The sequence below is a fragment of the Chinchilla lanigera genome, unplaced genomic scaffold (assembly GCF_000276665.1).
Source record: "Chinchilla lanigera isolate Chin_1 unplaced genomic scaffold, ChiLan1.0 scaffold00038, whole genome shotgun sequence".
Lineage (NCBI taxonomy): Eukaryota > Metazoa > Chordata > Mammalia > Rodentia > Chinchillidae > Chinchilla > Chinchilla lanigera.
In genome coordinates this window covers 10,710,031-10,730,453 of record NW_004955439.1, presented here as the reverse complement: position 1 = coordinate 10,730,453, position 20,423 = coordinate 10,710,031, and the positions used below count along the sequence as shown (strand labels likewise).

The 20,423-nt window shown below is 40.5% G+C and overlaps 1 protein-coding gene and 1 long non-coding RNA gene across 4 annotated transcripts in view; one reads left to right on the top strand and one right to left on the bottom strand.

Annotated features, from left to right (window-relative positions):
• The window catches only part of Plekhg1 (pleckstrin homology domain containing, family G (with RhoGef domain) member 1), a 119,371-nt gene that overhangs the window by 25,361 nt on the left and 73,587 nt on the right, over positions 1–20,423 (top strand). For 2 of the 3 annotated variants that reach the window (XM_013517387.1, XM_013517388.1), the window contains exon 2: positions 15,537–16,042. In XM_013517387.1, coding sequence (XP_013372841.1) covers positions 15,537–16,042 — 506 coding nt within the window. Of the gene's footprint in view, positions 1–4,918; positions 5,064–15,536; positions 16,043–20,423 lie in introns of those variants that run through there. The other variant, XM_005390587.2, reaches the window with a different exon arrangement.
• On the bottom strand, positions 3,399–5,068 carry LOC106149202. Its single transcript, XR_001235213.1, has 3 exons — positions 4,991–5,068; positions 4,592–4,850; positions 3,399–3,714 (listed from the first exon to the last, which is right to left on the bottom strand). It is a non-coding gene; the product is annotated as an uncharacterized LOC106149202 (long non-coding RNA).

The window sequence follows — 20,423 nt, the reverse complement described above, 5'->3', positions numbered from 1 at the left end:
CATTGTCTCTGGAAAATAAAAACCAAATATCCTAATGAAAGAGCAGAGTGAAAAAATAGAGGTAATGATTGTCCCAGAAGCAGAGAAATGAGCCCAGGAAGGAGCCCTAAAACAGAGCAAGACGTTAGAGCCCCAGAATGCACCCCTTGCTGACTGGTAGGTATAGGAAGCAGAAGCTAAATCATAATTTGCCTGCAAGGGGAGGGTGGGCTGTGAAAACCAGTGTGCTGAAGAACAATAGGCTTTGTGTGCTTGTGAAGTCTTCTGACCGTGCCTCAACACTGACATTTACTGAAGTAGGGGATGAGAAACAGTTTTCATTGGAGGATTGGAGTACTGGTAACTAACATTTGTAGTTTGCTTTCTGTTGTTAGATTCAGTTCTCCAGGAACAATACAAAAAATACTTTCATTTAATCTCTCCTATACTTGGTGCTTACATCTGCCTCACGCCTCTGCCTTTTGCTGAGAGTAAATATGTTTTCAACTTGCGAAAACAAACTTACTTGCCATTAAAATTATTTCTTCTTGAAAAATAGCTCTTTAGAAAGAAAAACACCAGGTTAGGCCTTCCTATTTGTTTGACCACGTGTATAGATTGGTGCATATAACAATAGGAAGGCAGAATTTGTAGCTGGTGATGTTTTCCAGGTTTACAGAAGACAGAGTGTGTATGGATTTTTAATAAATAACTGCAGTGCGGAAGGGCCTTAGTACATTACCGCTCCCTTTCAGGAAGAAGGTCAGTGTGTCCTTCAAAGGGTCTTTAATGGGGATGTGTGGCACTTTGAGGTTTGCAATTGACTTCAGTGTTGTCACATTTATTCTGTGATATACTGTTAGAAAACATAACATCATGACTTTTTTTCCCCAAAGAAGAAAGTTCTGATAGACTAAAAATATTTTTTTAAATATTTGTTAATATACTGTGCATCAGAAAGTAGTCAATTCTATTATTTGTCTTGGTCCTATCATTTGTCAATGGCAACAATATCTTAATTCACAAGACAGAATTCTCAGGCATACCTTCCCCAGCCTTTAAATTGTTATGTTTCAGTCAGGCAAGTGGTACATCCCTGTAAGCCTAGCACACCAGGGAGTGGAGGCTAAGGCAGTAAAATCACAAGTTTGAGCCCAGCCTGAGCAACTTAGTGAGACCCTGTCTCAAAATAAAAAGAACTGGAGATATAGCTCAACGCAAAGTCCCTGGGTTCAACCTCCAGTAATGCAAAACAAAACAAAAGCTATGTTCCATGTGTAAAACATTATATATGTTTTGAAATATCCCCTTGTGATTTCTAGCACCTTTGTGTCTGAAGCGGTAATTTTCTAGATCTGCCTTACCCAATATTGGTTATATGAAGCAAATCTTTTCTTGTGCCCCAAAATGTATGCATGCCTTTGTCCTTCCTCCTCTCTCCAAGTCGATCTTCCCCCTTCATTGACAAGCTTCTTGGAGCTGTTGCCTGGCTGCAAAATCAGCAAACTGTCTCCTCTGGGCTAAGCCTTGCTGAGTCCTTGCAGCTATGTGCAGCCTTCGCTTTCTCCTGTCCGTCCTCCCAGCCCTATGAAGCAAAGCCACTGTGGTCTTCTTCCTAAATGCCTGGATAGTTCCTCAGAAGGATGGGCAGGCTAATTCATGGTAGGTTGGCTGTGATTCCATAATCTTTTCTAGGGGATTCAGAGTTTTAACTGGTGACTTTTACCGTAAACCAAAAAGCAGTCAGTTTCTGATGCAGCTTGACTATCCCTAATCTGAAAATCGGACATCTGAAATGCTCCAAAATCTGAAACAGTTTTGAATGCTGACAGGATGCCACAAGTGGAAATTCTAGGCCCTGAACATTTCTTTCATGTGTAAAACTATTACAAATATTGTGTACCATTCACTTCACGCTACGGCTATATACATAGGTAAATATGAAACGTAAGTTATCTTATGTATATGCAAATGTTCCAGAATTTAAAATAAAAAACCCAAAATCTGAAACCCTGGTCCAAAACATTTGGATAAGGGATACTCAATGTGTAGTAAGAGCCCAGGCCCCATGACAGAGTTCTAGGGAGGATTTTTTTTTTTTAACAGCAAAGACATTCTGGCTGTCCTCCAGTCAGGCCTTAAGCTGGCCTGCACTTTCCTTGCTTGATGGCTTGTGTTTTTGCTCTACCTGCTGTCCAGATGTGTGCTCTCCTCTGTCTTGCCTCCCTTTCCAGGTGGGAACACTGTGAAAAGTACCCCTACTGCCTGATTGTATAATCAGCGCTGGAAGGGGATTAAAAAGAATTGCTTTCCAGGAAGAGTACAGTGTCTTATCCCCTAAGGAGACACACATATGCGTTTACCTGTGGCCAGCCTCACTATCATTTAGAAAGAAATTTTGCTGGCTGAAACCATTCTCTTTCCCAGTGTTAACATCAGCAAATGAATTGCTCTTGCAAGAAGACCAGTGCTTATGCTTTTTGTGTGCCAGAGGATTCTTTTTGCTGCATGTGTGAGGTCTGGTGGCAAGACAGCAGGACACCTCCACGAACTACCCGCAGGTCCGGGGGACTGAGGTGTGGAATTTGAGACAGTGGGCGCTGAGGGGTGAAGGCTGAAGGTTGCTCAGGAAATGTGTCTTCTCTTTTCCTCTTGGCCTGTGTGTGTGTGTGTGTGTGTGTGTGTGTGTGTGTGTGTTATCCCTGCACTGTTCATTTGTTAACTCGTTTTGCAAATCTGTGGTACTTGAGTAAATATAAAAGCAAAAAGTGTGTGTCCCCTGCTCCAAAAAAATTTATAATTTAGAAACCTATATTCAGAATGTCTCAACTCCTGGTTATTTGTGGCTGCAGTATAGTTGGTTTCAGTTATGTGCAAGTGATCTGAGAGGTCTTTACCCATGCTGACAATCTTTCCAAAGCAAGGATCAGAGACAAAACTAAGACATGACCGCCTTCTGGGGCCGAATATGGCCTGTGTGTCACTTCAAAGCTGCCTTTCAGTATTGTCACTTGTCCTATCAATGAGCTTAGCAAGCTGCCCACCAGCCTATCACAAAGCAACTTTGCCGCTTTGTTTCCTTGTAACATACACAGCATCTGAGATGGCTTTTTAAAATCATGTTTACTGGCAAAAAAAAAATCCAAGGACAATAACATTTTTTGGATAATAATAGTAGCCAACTTGATATCTGAGGCTGTGCACAGAAAATAAATGAGCCAGGAAGCCAGGAAACTATATTCAGCACCGTCTAGGAGTGTATATCTTTGTATAGGTAGGTTCCCTGGTCCCCAAACCTGACAACCCAGAGCAAGAAGATACAGTTAGAAAATCATTAAATAGGAGACTGTGCCACACTTCCTCTAAGTTTAATAAGCAGCTGTTTAGCACATGGACAGAGAGGGGCAAGAGCAGTTTAGAGATGGGAAGAGAGCATGTGAGCTTGGAGCACACTCGGCTAGGCAGAAAGGAGGGCGCTGCCTGGGCACAGGTACAGGGCACACAGACACCGACGTGGAGGCCGGAGGGTCCCTGGGGGTGAGATTGGAAGCTGAGACAGCCTGCACAGCCTCGGGAGGATCCTTCCTCTCATCTGCCTTTCCACCACCCTGCACTGCCAATTTCTGGTGGATCCTGGTGGATCCTCTTGGGGGAAGTTGTTGCAACTGGTCCTGTGAACTGACTGATGTACTTCCATCTGAAGGCCAGATTCAAGTGGCGCTCTCCATGCTCAGCCTTATTTGAAAGGAAAGGGGCCTTTGAGCAAATTATCCTATTATGTTGTTAGTTTAAAATCACTTAATAGGCATGATTGAAATAGCTATATTAAAGATGATCTGCTAATGTTGTTTCCCATAACCACAAGTGAATGCTTTAAATGGAACTTCTACTTAAAGGATTTTAATTCTTTGAAGTAGTTGGGTTTTAGGTGTCTCTCTACATGGACAAAATCCATACTTTGAATTTCACCTCCGTGGTTCAGTGAAGTCCACTTCCAATAGCATATTTGTACTTCTGGAGACCTTCATCTAAGGAACTCAGTATCTTTTTCAAATATAAACCTTTTGAATCTTTATATAGAAATAGATACAGGATTTTAAAAAGGACAGTTGGCCTTGGGAAAATCAAAAGCCCAAATAATATGTAGTCTGGCTTACTAAAGTGTGGGAATTACATCATTCTGTCTTTACTACTTAGTCTTTATAAAATATAGATTCCTAGGGCTATCTGGTCACGGTAGCATACACCCACGATCCCAGCACTCTGGGAGACTCAGAAAAAAGGACCACAAGTTCAAGCCTAGCCTGGGCAACTTCTCCAGACCCTGTCTCAAATAGTTAAAAAAAAAAAATCATACAACTGAACAGCTTTTTGAAGTAGTCTCTATAAGTTTTGATTTTAGATATTGCTTTTAAAATTGTTTCTTGAAAAGTCAAATTTAAATGTGTTTTTGTATAACTTTTCTTACTTAAAACTGTATTATCTTATTAACATAAACTAATTTTCCAAACTGCCCTCCGCGGGGTATGATTCACTGTCTCACCCCCATCCCCAACCTCCCTTTGAAACTTCTGTTAGGGATGTGCCCATTTACGTTGAAACAATCTCATACCTCAGGAAGTGAACTTGCAACTCTCTGAGCTCCCAAGATCTGGCTTATTTTATGTGGAGTTTAACGAGAACCCTGAGCAGCTTTAGGCGAGTGTGGGCTGTATTTGATGTTCACAAAAGAATGGAAGTCAGAGGGTGCTGCTCAGTGAAGTATGCATTTGCAAGTTACCCACAGTGGTGTCTATTGTCCTGTTTCTCAATTGAATGATGTCATGTTTCATTTAAGGCTCTCCGTGATGCTGAAGTCTGTGGTCTGCACACTAGGGGGAAAAGGCAGGGAGAAAGTTGCAAATCAGGTTTTCGTAAAGCCTTTGTGTGTTGGGGTTGAGAGATAAAAGCTGACTCATGCAATATTTCCACGGAAGGCGCTGCACAGACTGGTAAACGCGTCTTGTTTTACCTGATTGAGCACCCCGTGAGGTCACTGCATCAGCTGAAGGCAGACGATGTGCTGTCGCCCAAGTGGAGTACAGGTAGGTGCCAATGGGAATGTTCCCAAGGAGCGGATGCTGCCGCGACCAACTGGCTCCGTCCCTCGGGAGCAGCCAGAGCCAGTGCTCCGCAGGAAGAGGCTGTCGCAGGGCTCCTCAGAGCTCTGCGCAGGGACAGACCCGGCCGGCTGCAGCACCCGTGTTCTGCTGCAGAATGCCTTTCACCGAAAAGAGTTACCTCACAATGGAATTGGGTTGCGAGATGATTTCTTTTACCCTGCATCTGAGCCGCAGTCTCTCTTAAATGATTTTTGGTTTGGTTTGGTTTGGTTTGGTTTGGTTTGGTTTGGTTTGGTTTGGTTTGAATCTGAAAGTTAGATTGAAAGAACTAGAGAACTGATATTCATGACTGGGGAGAAATCTAAAATCCTAGGTTGTCAGCCAGAGAATGCTTAACAGTTCAATATGCTTTCTTTTTGAGATTCATGTAAGCTAAGCTAGAGGAACCAAATAAATGTTTGCAAATTTTATGCTTAGCAACTGCGGTGATAAAATTCAGTCTGAGTACAGTGGCAACCAAAGTTGACTGAGTAAACAGAGTTTCCATTTTGAGCGCTCATTGGTAGGAAATACTTCCATGAGACGCAGTCACTGGGGAAAGGGAGGCATGGACCGTATTAGAAGCTGTTTATTGCAGTCTGATTTCATTTTATTAATTACTTGAATTTAGTGATACTGACTTGTTGAAAGATGTGTATATCTGATATTATACTTTATCACCTACTGAATATAAAAATCAATTATTTTCATTTAAACTATTTAAATATCTGATACAACTAGAAGTGAATTTAATTTCCTTAAACAACTTGCAGGTTATAAAAACAACACATTTATTGAAGAAAAGAGATATTTAACAGTAGCACAGGAAAAAATATTATTCATTCTACTTGGTAAAGTACATGTTAATATTTTATTGTATATCCTTTCAGCTCTTTTCTAATGTGCAGACTGGCAGTCTCTGAAATTCAAAATTGGGATCACACTGTACGTGTATTTATTAACCCATGCATTTTACCTAACTATATATTTAGACCTTTTCCTGTGCCTTTAAGGATTTATGAGAACATGGCATTTAATACTTCTACATTGTGCCTTCTAGAAGGATTTACTTATTCTGATCTCTATTGTTACACACTTCAATTTCTCTTCCTCCTCCTTTTACTTGTATAATGTGCTTTGCAGGCAGATTTATTTACTCAGAGTGCTATTGTTAGTCACTTGGAATTCTTCTCTTCTTCCTCCTCTTTCTTTAAGAAAATGTTATTTTGCCTAATGCCTCACTCCCAACCACACAGAGATGTTTTTGGAACAGAGTGTGTTCCGTACAGATGGAGCTTATATATATGTAAGTCTCATTGTTTAGCTACTGCCTTGAGACCATTTTCATGTTAACAGGAAGGTACTGTTCAAAGTGAAGCTGGAACACAGATTATTTTTTAATGTAAATTTAAAACAGAGGGCTTTTTTTAAGCCTTGGGCAAAGTCAATGATATATTTCATCATCCAATACCTGACATTAATAGGATGTAGAAGAAAATCGCTAGTGTGCAGTTACTACTTGTGCCAGGACTCCAGCTAGGAATGGGCAGTGTGGTTGTGGCAGCCAGGATCTTGCTAGGGATTCAGAGTCATAGTTGGAAGGTTGGATGGGACCTGGTGAGGTGATCTCGTCCAGCTGCTTCACTCACTGACAAGGAAACCAAAGATCGAGACCAACCTTGATGATGCAGAGCCAGGGCAGACATGTAAACGCTTTGACCAGAAGAGATCATTATGTCAGGGCTGGGGATATAGCGCAGTGGCTTAAGCACCTGACTAGCAAGTGCAAGGTCATGAGTTCGATTCCCAGTACCAAAAGAAAAAAAGAGAGAGAGAGAGATCATTACGTCATAACTTAATGTCTGTCCTGTCCTTTGAGTTCTCGATATACACAGCATTGGAGACGTATTCAAACACATGCACACCTGTGTAGCCCCTTTGGGTGCATGGTACCAAATGCTTTAGAAAAGCAACTTATGCTGAGTTCTTTATTTCCTGATCTCTAAGTTCCTTTTCTGTCCCATTATTTTATAACTTCAAATCCATGTACAAGGAATAATGGTCTAGAAATCACAAACCATAGTCTGATTTACATTTCAACTTTGAGCACTGTGTACCTAACCTGTTTCTTTTTTCTTTCCATAAAATTTTTTTAAAGTAGTGAAACACATGAAAGAATTTTGAGATTGTTTGGGAGGCATAAGGGTAATTTTAATACAGAGTTAGAGCATTTATATTACAGAAGGCTAATCTGTTAATACAGACTATTTGGGTTATCTTTTGCTGCAGAATGAGTCATCCCAAATCTCAGTGACTTAAAACAGCGGCAGTCATTTATAACGTGTGAGTCAGGAATTCAGGCAGGGTTCTGCTAGTTGGTTTCTGTCATATGGATGCAGATGGACATGGCATGGCTAGGCTCATCTAAAAGCTTCTCACTCACACGTCTGGTGCCTGGGCTAGAAATACTCCAGCAGCAAGTTTAGAATACCTGAGGTCCTTTGAGCATCTCTGCATAGCAATGTGATATGCCACACGCTTCCTCCAGTGTGGCAGTTCAGAAAGCCAGACCTATCTTTGCAGTGGTTCAGGTATGTCTAGCCTGTGATTGCAAGGTTCCCTCTGTCTTCCTGCTCTGCCATGCTGTAGGGTATTGCTGTTATTCTCATGGTGAGGCAGAGGACAAAGTCCTTCCATATCTGAGTTCCAGAGTGAAAGGAAAAGACTGGAGAGGAAAGACACCTAATGTGAAGAAATAGATCCTCAAGGGGCATATACCATTTCTGCTGGTGACAACTTGACCACGTGGTCCCATCTGTGGCAAAGGAGGCTGAGAAATGTGTTCAGCTGAAACTATTCACCAAGGAAAAACAGAGAATAGATTTTGGTGGGCATCTCAGTCTTAAGTGTGGTAGTACAATGGATAGGTAGAGTGCCCCTACAATCTCTCGTACCTCCCACACTAAGTCACCATAGAAATAGTCTCTATGAAAAGTAAAACCAGTTCATTGAATACAAATATATAAAGCAGTTCTCTTTGGTCCCTTTTAACCAGACTGACTGGAGTCACCACTTAGCTAAGGCAACATATCTAACATACTAGCTGTGTTAACCATCTACTTAATCCCTACACAGCCAAGCTAACCATTAGTTTAGTAGCCAAGCTACCTATTAGTTTCTATTGGCAAGTGTCTTAGTCTATTACAGGACGCTAAAACAAAATACATTCGACTGAATCCTTATAAACAACAGAAATATACTGCTGCCATTTCCAGAGGTGGGCAAGTACAAGATCAAGACTCCAGCAGATTCGGTGGTTCATGAGTTTCTATTCCCCTGGGTGGTGCCTCCTGGGTATCCTCACATGGCAGAAGAGGGCAACAAGTTCCTGCTGGCCTCCTTGAGATGGGCACCAATCCTATTCAGGAGAGTAGACCGGATCACCTCCCAAGGGCCCTGCTTGCTGTTAGCATCAACTTGATTTGGTTTCAATATGGGAATGGGGGTGGGGGGAGGAATACAAGCATTCAGACCGCAGTAACTAGCATGGGAAGTGATCAGGAAATTATATGAGTATTAGTGTTTGATTTTACAGCTTCAAGGAATCTTTGTTCCTTTTTCAACCCCTTTTAAAGGAAACACTCTTGCAAAACATCTTTTCTCACTCTTGAACTTCCTTTACATATACTTGCTTTATTGACTCTTTATTAGTAATGAGATTTTTCATTTTTAGCAGTAGTAAGCTTGTTTTCACATACTTGATGGTCATTTGTATATCTTTGAACTATCTATTTAGGTCTTACAGCCATTTTTCAATTGAGTTACTTGATTTTTTTGCTATTGAGTTATAAGAGTTCCTTATATATTTTGGATATTAAGCCTTTATCAGATATGTGGTTGGCAAATATTTCCTTCTATTCCATGGACTGCTTTTTCATTTTGTTGATTATGTCCTATGCTGTACAGAAGTTTTTTAGTGTGATACAATTTCACTTGTTCCTTTGCTTTTGGGGCTTTCTGTGCTTTTGGTGTCAGATCTGAGAAATCATTTCTAAGACCATTATCAAAAAGCCTCCCCCTGTTTTCCTGTAGAGTTTTTATGATTTCAGGTCTTACACAGAAGCCTTCTACTTATTTGAACTGATTTTTGTGTACAGTGTAAGGAAAAGATCTATTTTCACTCTTTTGTCTGTAGATAGAAGAAAATGTGAGAATGGAATATTATCCAGCCAAAGAAAAGGAAACCCTACCATTTGTGACGGCCTAAGTGAGCATGGAGGGCATTGTGCCAAGTGAAATAAGCCAGCCACAATAGGACAAATACTACCTAGTACCGCTTATGTGAGAAATCTAAAATAGTTGAACTCATAAGAGAATGGAGTTTGCCGGGGGGCTGGGGACAGAGAGAAGCAGGATGATATTAGTCAAGGGTTACAGAGTTTTCAGTTGTGCGGGATGAGTGAGTCCAACAGATCTCTCCAGCGTAGTACATAAAGTCAACGTTAGTGTGTTATATACATAAAAGCTTCCTGAGGTAGATCTTATATTAGGTATTCTTATGAGAAAATAATAAAGAAAGAGTGCCACAACTTCTGGAGATGATAGATGTGTTCATGGCACAGATGGTGGTGATGTTTTCAGTGGGTGTGTACTTACCTTCAAGCACATCAAGTTGTACACATTAAATATATACAACTCTTGCATATCACTCATACCGCGATAAAAAGCAAATAAAATTTTAATTCAGTTTTCTTTTTTGTAGTACCAGCAATTATATTCAGGGCCTTACGTGTGCTAGGCAAGCATTCTATCACTGAGCCACACCTCCAGGCATTAAAATATTCTTGAACTATTTATTTTGGAAAATTTTTAATTTACAGAAAAGTCCAAAAGAAATGGAGGGAAAGGAGAGCGAAGGGAATTAAAAAGAATTAAGATGTGTTATGTACATGGACCACTCCCCATAGTGGATATAATCATTTTGCACAGCAAACATGTACTAGTAAACACACAAGAGAAGAGTATAGAGTTCCCATAGGCCACTCGTCCAGCTTGCCCTCATGCTAACACCTTGTATAACCATAGAACCTTGGCCCAGAATAAGAAATCATGGTAACAAGATTTTTACTATATCATCACCAAGTAGCTGCAAAGAAGCATAAAAATCATGTTCCCTGAATTGTATGCTGAACACTGTAAAAAACATGTAGAATTCTAGTCCTGGTCCTGCCTTTAAAAAAGAATGAAGTTGGTATTTTTAAAAAAAGGTGAAAATCCATGTTGCTATCTGGTGGCTTTGAACTACTGAGTTATCCACCATCTCAGGGTACGCGAGAGAGAAGGGCACTCCTCAGATGTCTGATGTTGCCTTTCAAATACATAAATGTGTGTTTAACTTTGACTCTTAAATTTAAAAATAAAATCACAATGTTAGCTGTTTACAAAGACTTGCTGTGTCCCATATTAATGGAGTGTACTGGCTATAGAATAACTTCTTGCTTATACTATGGTCATTCTGCCGCTTTCCTCTTCAAGTAACCCACAGGAGGTGTGGGAAGGACAGACATAATTGCAGTTATTCATTGGTCATGAGCGCAGCGCATCCTCTTGATTTCCATGGTTGCTCCACCAAGGAACTCGGACTAGGTGTTTGGTGTATAGAATAGCAATGAACAGAATTTGGAAATCCTGCTCTGCAGTGAGGAAAGTTGCCGCCTTGCCTTGGGAGGTTCTGCTTGGAAGCTATGATAGGGACGTACAGGCTACGAAACCATGAAATCCCTCCTTCTACCTGTAATCTGGTACAGGAAGCCAAGGGAAGTTATGCATGAAACATAAGTCATCCTCAGAAACAAGTTAAACCCAAGAAGGATTGCTTTTGATTCTGCCAGTGACATTCCAAAGAACAGCAGTTATAATAATGGAAGTGTAAAGGGGAAGCAGAAGAGCCAGGAAATTAAAGAGAGAGACAGAGACAGAGAGACAGACAGAGAGACAGAGACAGACAGAGACAGACAGAGAGAGAGACAGAGAGACACAGAGAGATATAGAGACAGACACAGAGAGAGAGAAAGAGAGGGAAAGATTTGTCATGAGGTAACATGCAAGAGCCTATCTGCATGTCTCTGTGGGAGCTGCCTAGCCATTTTTTCACATTACTGAGAACAGCACAAGCAGGAAATGTTAGACCAGGTGTCCCTTATCATTCTAAGAATCAGGCTTCCAAGACCCAGAGCAGATGCTTCATTCCACCTCCACAGACTGAGCAAGGATCACACCATGTCCATGACCTTGAAGTGACCATGAGCAATGCACTAGCTTATTTTAGGATATTCAGGTCAAAAGATATACCTGAGATGGGTCATTAGTTCCTAGAAATTGTTATATTATTAGCTCTCTGCTTGGGATTCAGGAAGGGAAAGTTATAAGAAGAAAAGAAGCAAATTACACAGATGTTAATCTTTCATTCAAGGGAGAAGAAAAAACTTTATTGTTCCATAGTCTTCCAGTTTATCATGAAACATCAGTTACTCCAAAATCTACCACACTGTAGTTATCTCCAAACTCTGTTTTTCCTAGTTCATAATAATATTTGTGTTGGTGGGTGTGGTGGCTTGGGAGGCTGAGGCAGGAGGATTGCTGGGAGTTTGAGGCCAGGCTGGGGTACACAGTGAGTTTAAGGTCAGCCTGGAATACCTAGTGAGACCCTGTCTCCAAAACAAAACACCAGTATTTTATATTAATGGATGGAGTAAAAAAAAAAAAAAGAACAAACCAAGACGTGTGCTTTTCTCTGTTCACTATTGTTTGAACAAAGATTAATAATTACATTTAAACCTTTCAGAATAATTATCTATAAGATGTCTATATCAGCATTAACCAACTAAAATATATATAAGCTTCATATATATTTACTTTTCTAGTAGCCACTTAAAAAAATTAACAGCAAGAGCTGGGTGTGGTGGTGCACACCTGTAATCCCAGCACTCAGAGGCTGAGGCAGGGGGATTGCCACAAGTTCAAAGCCAGCCTGGGCTGTATAGTGAGTTCAAAGCCAGCCTGAACTATATGGTGAGATCCTATCCCAAAAACAAAAACAACAACAAAAAGAAAATAGTGAAAATAATTTTAATAAGGCATTTTATTTAATCCACTATTCCAAAAGATGATCAATGAAATATTATACAATTTTCATTTCATACGAAGTCATTGAAATCCAGTGTATGTTTTACACCTACAGCATGTCTCAGTAGGAGACTGAGGGATGGACTGGCTACACTGCCAGTGCTCAGGACTCACATGAGACTGCTGGCTACTGCATTGAGCAGCACAACTCTAGAGATAAACGTTAATAACTAGCAAGTTGTATTAGAAAGAATAGTCCAGACAGGGTGGAAATCTTAAATTATTTTGAGAAAGGTGAGGACAAGATTAGACAGTTTTTGTGAGGTGCATTTCCTTCTATGAGAAAACTATAATTATCCTCTAAGCAATGAGTCAACATAAAAAATGTTGTCCATTAGCAAAGGTAGTGTCATATTACATGAAATTATATGACTGGACTTTAAATGTCTCACTTCTCTCATTGGTAATTTTGGAAGGTATTTTGTTTGGGGCAGTGAGCTTAGCTAAATGCCACAGATACCAAGTATCTGCACTATTCCCTTTTACAAAGTGTCTAATTGGCAACCCGAAGGACAGGCTGGTCCCTGTGGGTTTAAGCACAAGGCCTGGTACTGGAACCTTTTATGTTGCTCTTTGAGATCTGTCCATGAAGGGGTCCCCTGTTGGCCTAAGTCTCACAGCTTGCTTTTTCCTACCTTTGCAAGTATGTTTTCATGGCGTTGCCATCCCTATCAGCCAAGAGAAACTCCTCTAAAAATAATGTTTATTCCATTTTTAACCTCTCAGACCCCATATTGGCTGTCTAACTTGAAGTTAAAAAAAATAATAATAATTGGGCCAGGGATATAGCTCAGTGGCACAAGCGCCTGCCTGGCAAGCGCACAGCCCTGAGTTTGACTCCTGGTACCAAATAATATAATAATAATAATTTTAAAAGTTAAACATAAAGATTAGGGTTGGGGATATAGCTCATGGCACAAGTACTGCCTGGCAAGCGCAAGGTCCTGAGTTCAATTCCCAGCACCACAAAAAAAAAAAAAAAAAAAATGTAACTCAAAGTTTAAGTAAAAAAATGGTGAGAAAGAAATGAGTCTATTATGTTCCTTTTCACTAGTCCTGATAATGAATATAGTGGCAAGAGTTACATAAACTGTTAAAGGCCATTTTCTACACCAGAGAGAAAACTGAGTTTTGTCTAGCTAGAAAATCAAAGTTTGCCTTGGAGACCAGTGTACCCAGATCTATGGGGGCACGCTGTTTGATCTAGGCTTGTCCAGACATCTTGGCCTTGCATACTGAAAATATCCAACCTGTGCTCGATGACCCACCCATAGCCTCATTGGACCCTTGAGACCTTAAAGAATCCTCATATTCTTCCCAAGACAGTACCCATTCCCTGCAGTGAAATCCATCTCCAGCTGCAGTTTTGGTGGAAGCTGGGGCAAGAAAACCTGCTGGCATCTTTTCCTATCGCCAACTGCCCAAGCCTTTCTTAACCCCGGTTCCAAGAGTGGGCAAGTGTCCCCTGCTGCCTGCAGACCTGAATGCATGGCTACTTCTCGGATTTTTCCCCCACACTCAAATTGGATCAAGCTGTTTAGGTCAAATGCATTTTAACTACTAACCAACACATGTTTCATAGGCCATAAAGTTGTTATAGAGCAAACAAGGAATATCACAAACGCTTTCAACGTTTGCATCAAACTCAGACCATGTGGTGGCGGTTATGCCAAGAAATTGCTCATTTCCTACACATTTCTTACCGTTCCTTCTTGTTGACCCAGAGTGAGCTCTTTTATTCCATGTTCATAATTTTAATTTACCATGAAGAGAATCTCAACAATACAGACTTGATAGATATAGTCTAAAAATACTGGTACCAGGCGTTTGATCTTTATTATAGTCAAACAGCTTCACATTCCTACTGAAAACTGGTGATTAATCTATGTTCTCGTTGCTATGTTTGTCATATTACAACCTTTCAAACATGTTTCAGTCTTTCCTTTTTCTAAAAAAAAGAAAAAGCAACCAGGAAAATGGATTTTGTAGTAAGGTAACCTGCCAGTATGAAGCAAATTTCATTATTAATCACTTTCTTTATCATAAGGCATATTGTTCCTTTCCTTTTTTGGCAGTGCTGGGGATGGAACCTAAGGCCTCATGCATACCAGGAAAGCACTACCACTGAGCTACACCACCAGCCCCATATCATTTCTGTAAACCTGAAATTTCATTATTATGAGGGGAGAGATGTCGATCCTGCCTTACAAATGAAGAAGATTGGAACTTTGAGAGTTTCATCAAAATAGCTTGTGAAAATTTAATTTGTATGTGTGGTCTCTTTGGACCCAGGTTCATTTTTAAGTGCTGTGGATATTGAGTGACCTTTTGAAGATCATTTTCACTATTGTTGGTGGATACTATCTCCTTATGCCCTCTTAGAAACATTAATGACCCATTTCTACCTTTTCTAACTTAGTTTCTATATTTCTTGTTATTTTACAGTTTTACTTGTGGAATGTTATAATCAAACACATTCTCAAACAGTGTAATTCACGATGTGCCAGCGAATGGTGTGTCATCTCTCAAGCAGAGATGTAGACAAACCCTGAAATGAGGAGTTTTAAGTGGGATGTGGGCCTTAGTATTTGTTTGTTTCCTTGCCTGGTGGCAGGGACTTGCCATTATGTGACTCTTCCTTTGATGCCTTGTGCAAATGGAAATGTAGAGTGGTTAACGAGCATTGATTGCAGTGTTTCCAGGAGCTTGCTTAAAATTCTATAGAACTGTTGAGGGAGATTTAAAATCTGGAACAGTGCTTCTCAGAATTCCACAGGAATCACGTAGGGTCCTTTTTAAGTACATAAGAACCACTTGCGGTGCTTGTTATAGATTCCTCATGCCCTGACAGCTAAGTCTTTAATTTAGTAAGTCTGGACTAATCTGCATAGATGAGTTGTTCCAGGTGGTGACACTGGAGGCTTTGGATGTCGGGCTTCTTAAACTTCAATATGAGTGCACCATTCTGGGATCGCGGGAAGAGGCAAATTCAAGGTCAGAAGGTCTAGGGCAAAGCCTGAGCCTCTGCATTTCTCACAGGTCTGCGGCCAGGGCCTTGAAGCTCATTCTGCATCTCAGCCTGCCTTTCCTTCCATGTTACCATCTTGCCACCCTTTGGTGGTTAACTGTATGCATCCAGGTTACGTCCTGACCTCCTTTCAGTCATCAGTTTGGTGGAATCATTGCTTACCTCTCTCATCCTGTTCTTTTTATTCTCTGCAACACATGTAGATGGGCAGCAGTTGCGTCTTGAAGCGCCATCAGCTGTGACCGAGGTTCCTGATCTCAAAACGGCAGCCCAGCATTCCGGATCTGCACAGCCCAACACCATGGAGCTCTCCGACAGTGACCGACCTGTCAGCTTTGGCTCCACCTCGTCCTCTGCCTCTTCCCGGGACAGCCACGGCTCCTTCGGGAGCAGAATGACCTTGGTTTCAAATAGCCACCTGGGCTTGTTTCACCAGGACAAGGAAGCAGGGGCCATAAAACTGGAGCTGGTTCCAGCCCGGCCGTTTTCCAGCAGCGAGCTGCAGAGGGACAGCCCTGCGGGGCCACAGAACATGGACCACCGCAGCGAGAGGCAGCCCAGGGCCCCATGGGGCCTGGACACAAACGGGGAGCCCAACACAACTGCAGACTCAGCTACCAGTCCCAAGCTCCTGTATGTGGATAGAGTTGTGCAGGAAATTCTGGAGACTGAAAGGACTTACGTGCAAGATTTAAAAAGCATCGTGGAGGTAAGGCAAATTTCACTATTTCCAAGTTGGACAGGAAGGAGAAAGAAGCTTGTGAAACCCAGAGCAAAGCCCAGCTCTTTGTGGTTGGGGATGAGTGTGTGTTGCTTCCTTAGAGGCCAAGGTGTGAATGTTTAAACAGATCATAAGAGAAACCATAGGTCCATACTCACTGGGTTAACATCCATGGGATATATGCACTCATAAGTTAATCATGTGTCACAAACAAGAATGATGGTATTTCATGTGTACCAGTATCTTGTGTTAGTAAATCCTACTCCAGGGACCTCAGTGACCTACAGGTGCTGGAGCAAGCAAGGATGGCATAGGCCTGCGGCCTCTTAGGGAACGAGGAGGTGTCAGGTGTAAATGATGAGCCCATTAGCTGTTCTGCCTTAATCCTCATTCACCTCTGGGAGTTTCCAAAACTGCTGATACCTGGGTCAGTGGTACCTCGGGCTGTGGCCCAAGCAGTGGGCTCACCACAGATCTCCAGGGGATTCTAACACACAGACAAGCCCAAAGCCTGTACTATGTGCCAGGCCCTGTACCACCTGGCCTCTGGGAGAAGGGAGTGATGGCTGGAAAGAAAACCTCCAGTTCTGTCTTGTCTTGGATGTTTTCTTTCTTTCACTTTTAAAGTAAATGGTTTTACATAAAAATTTTGCATGATTATTATAATTATAAATTACTTGTATAAATTATTCCATGTGAATTGAGCTCATCTCATGCACCAGATCGCATCCTCTGGAAATTCTGTTATTAATTTGACTTTGATTTATAGGTAGGCTTTTGAGGATAAAGTGAGAATGACCAGTGGAGCTCAGATATTAACTCACTTTTTATTTACAATTATGAAAATTAATATTTCAGGGGCAAATTTGTATATTGCAAAGCTATATTCATTTTGCTGCCTGGTAAGATACCAAATTCTTTCATTTCTTGATATCTATTGCCTATTTTAGGCCTTTATTCTAAAATGTGTTTCACAATATTTACTGATAAGCCTATTCTCCGCCAAATACACACACCATTAGAGGTTTAGGGGGAAAAAATTCTAAAGCAATGATTGTGTGTGGAGTTCCACAAATGACAGAACCAGACAGTGTCTCCTAAAAATAGTTATGACATAATTTCCCCGTAAAAATAGAAAAGTCAATTGATGCTCAACCAAAACAATATGTGGTACCAAATGTAGAATAAAGTAGGCCAATTTTTTTTTTTTTTACTTTCAACAATGATGTCATTTGTCCTTGAAAAGAAATACCTGTGAAACAGCCAAAAATTTTATAACCTCTCAAGAAACGTGTGGTCGTTAAAGCTTTCTTTAGTTTATGCTCCCCTTCCCTCTTACTTTCTTAGTAATTTTTCCACCTAATCAAAACTTACCTCACTAACAGAGAGAGAAACCCTTAGTTACTGAACTGGTGTAACCATGAAGACACTCTTTTTCTGAGGTTGGTCAGTAAACCTTGGATAAGAAGAGATAAAATAAGATACAATTGAAAGAAAGTCAATAAAGACAGAATTTTTTTTCCTAAAAAAAGTATAAGTTTTACTTGAAACTGTCCACCTATGCTTTCCTATCTGTGAGTTCAGCTTGCTTTGCACAAGGGCTTGGTGAGGTTTTCTCTATAGGGCCCCCATGGTCCTGATCCCTCATGCTCAGGTATTCAATGGCAGCTCAAAAGCAGCTATGGTTACTATAGAGAAATGAGTGGTCCTTCAAGTCCCAGCAAATCTTTAGGACTCCGCTTAACCCAGTGACATAGTTTTCTGACCTCTCTTTCAGACTACAAACTTATGCCATGTTTTATCACCTGTAGGACAGGACTAACAAATAGTGCCTGCATAAAGTTCTTAGAATTGGGGTAACATGAAACTTCATACAACCGTGTCTGGCACATGGTAGGCGGATGATAAACAGAAAATGTAATCGTCACCAGCCCCTTCTGGATTTGCTGGTTGAGAGTGATCTACACTATTTTACCTAAAGTCTTTCCCAAAACAACCCAGTCAGCCAGCTCAGTAACAACAGAATTTTACTTAGGAAAAAAAGGTTTTAATGAGTAATTATGACATAATTTTGAATGAAATTGGATTATTTTTAAGAAAGTCACTGAAAGTCTGGGGTGGAACGTAAATAGGGAGACAGAGATGGAGGAAGGTGTGGGGAGACAGGCTCCTGGGGAAAAGTCTAAAATGTGGAGGGGACACCCAGTTGTGAGGATGTGGCTGCTGCCTTATTCCCAAGTCACTGGGATGCTTCAGCCATTCACCACCTCCACCTCCAAAACCTCAGCATCTGACTGCAGGTGACAGTTATGTGCTGTGTATGTCAAGAAGCCAGAAGAATCTTTCATTCTTACATCTAGTAATCTGAGCAATGTAGTTGAGGATAGCGATATGTAATGTAACCACTGTTGATTCGTATTATTTTGTCTTGAGACCCTGTATCACTTTGAATGTTCTTGCTTTGATTTGTTTATGTTCGTGATACTGGTATGCCACTACTGTTCTATTTTTTTTTGTTTGTTTGTTTGTTTGTTTCTCATTTACTACTCTCTTTAAAATAAAAAAAAAAGATGCTAGAAGAAAGGATTTTGAATGTATTCACCATAAGATAATTAATGTTTGGGGAGAGCGAGGTTTTTTTCTTCATGAAGACTCACCAATTATTTTCCCACCTGGTGCCACGTCTACCCAACAAAGATTTTTTTATATGGGTATTTTTAATCAGTTCCTTTAAAATCTTGTTTTCTTTGATCTATTATTGCTTTTATAATTTGGAAGCTTCTCTGAAATCCTCTGTTTTCTCAAATGAAAATTTTTTTCTTTCTTTTTTGCAGTACTAAGGATCAAACATTCAGGGCACCTAGACCCTCACAGCCCCCACCCCCTTTATTTGAGACAATCTCTCACTAAGTTACCCAGGCTGGACTCAAACCTGTGATCCTCCTGCCTTGGACTACCACAGTGCTAAGATTACAGGCATGTGGCATTGTTCCTGGCTCAGATAAAGAACCTTCAATTGGAAAGGGGGCTGCTTGTGAACAATCTACTTGTCATACCTAAGAGACAGATTTTCCTTAGTTAGCTCTTTCTAGGCAAAAATTATTTCTGGGAGGGGAAAAAAAGCAGTCTATTCATTTTTAGAGACAATTAAAAATAATTTTTGTTTGTGTGGTAGCACAATTTCTGACTCTCATTTGATTAATGGTGATTAATAGTCATTCCCAGCTTAATTATTTTATTTAAATGCCATATAGACACACAATCTTCACAGATCAGGGTTAGGTTTTATTTTTAGGGTTTTTAAGCAGTGACACTTTTGTGACAGAACACTGATTTAGATGACAATAACATAAACAATAATTAGACATGGTCACAAATATCAGAGTAGCTTATTTCTGAGAAGAGATCTTCTCACTTTAGTTGGACAGTAGGATTCCCAAGTGTTGGCTACACATGCAAAGAAAGTTGCGTGCCTTCTGCCCCGTATGTAGAGACATCGTATTAAAGTAATCCAAAATAAACACATTTTTCATTCCCTTGCCACTTAGAGATTCAGAAGTGAATGCTTGCTGGAAATTTAACTAAAAAAATGCCAGTATTCTTATTTCTATTGCTCTTCATTCCTTGAATTCCTCCCAGACTCTTATCTCTGGATCCCTACCCTACCTGCCATGGCTAATCTATTCCCTTCTCTGTTCCTTGGGCCAGTATCCTCAGTATTGATTTTGTGCACTTGACACTGAAGAGAAAGAAAGAGAAGTAAGATCTTGACTGTCACCCATGCCCCAAGAAACAATGAGGCTGTTCTTTCCATCTCTATATGTGGCTCTTAGGAGCAGTCACAGATAAAAGGAGGTGATAAACGTGAAAGCAAGTTAAGAGTGAAATGGCCAGTGCTGCAGTTGGTGGCAAGATGGAACTCTATAGTTGGAAAGTAGAAAAGAAGGGTCTCTTTCATGTTTAATGGGACCTTCGATTGACTGAGCAAGGACTTTCCTGGCAGAGTGGGTTTCTTTAATCTTTCTAAATGATCTGTAAAAGAGCCTTTGAGAGCCTCATAAGATTGGGCCTCAGATAGAGTTCATGGCCCGTTTCACCCTTTCAGTACAGTTTTTAAATAGTTCCTAATGTTACATAATACCATATAATTGGAAGTTACATTCCCACTATAAAAGGGCGTCTTTGAACTCTAAGATACTAAATAAAATAATCTTTCGGGATAGTGAAGATACGTGTGTTTAGTGGGAAAATGTAGGTAAAATAAAAAGTATAAAATGTACATTTTCTTTCTATCATATGCCAGACACCTAAAACCTTTTCTAAACACCTTTATTCATAAAGTGTGTTAAAAGCTAAGAAGTATTACAGC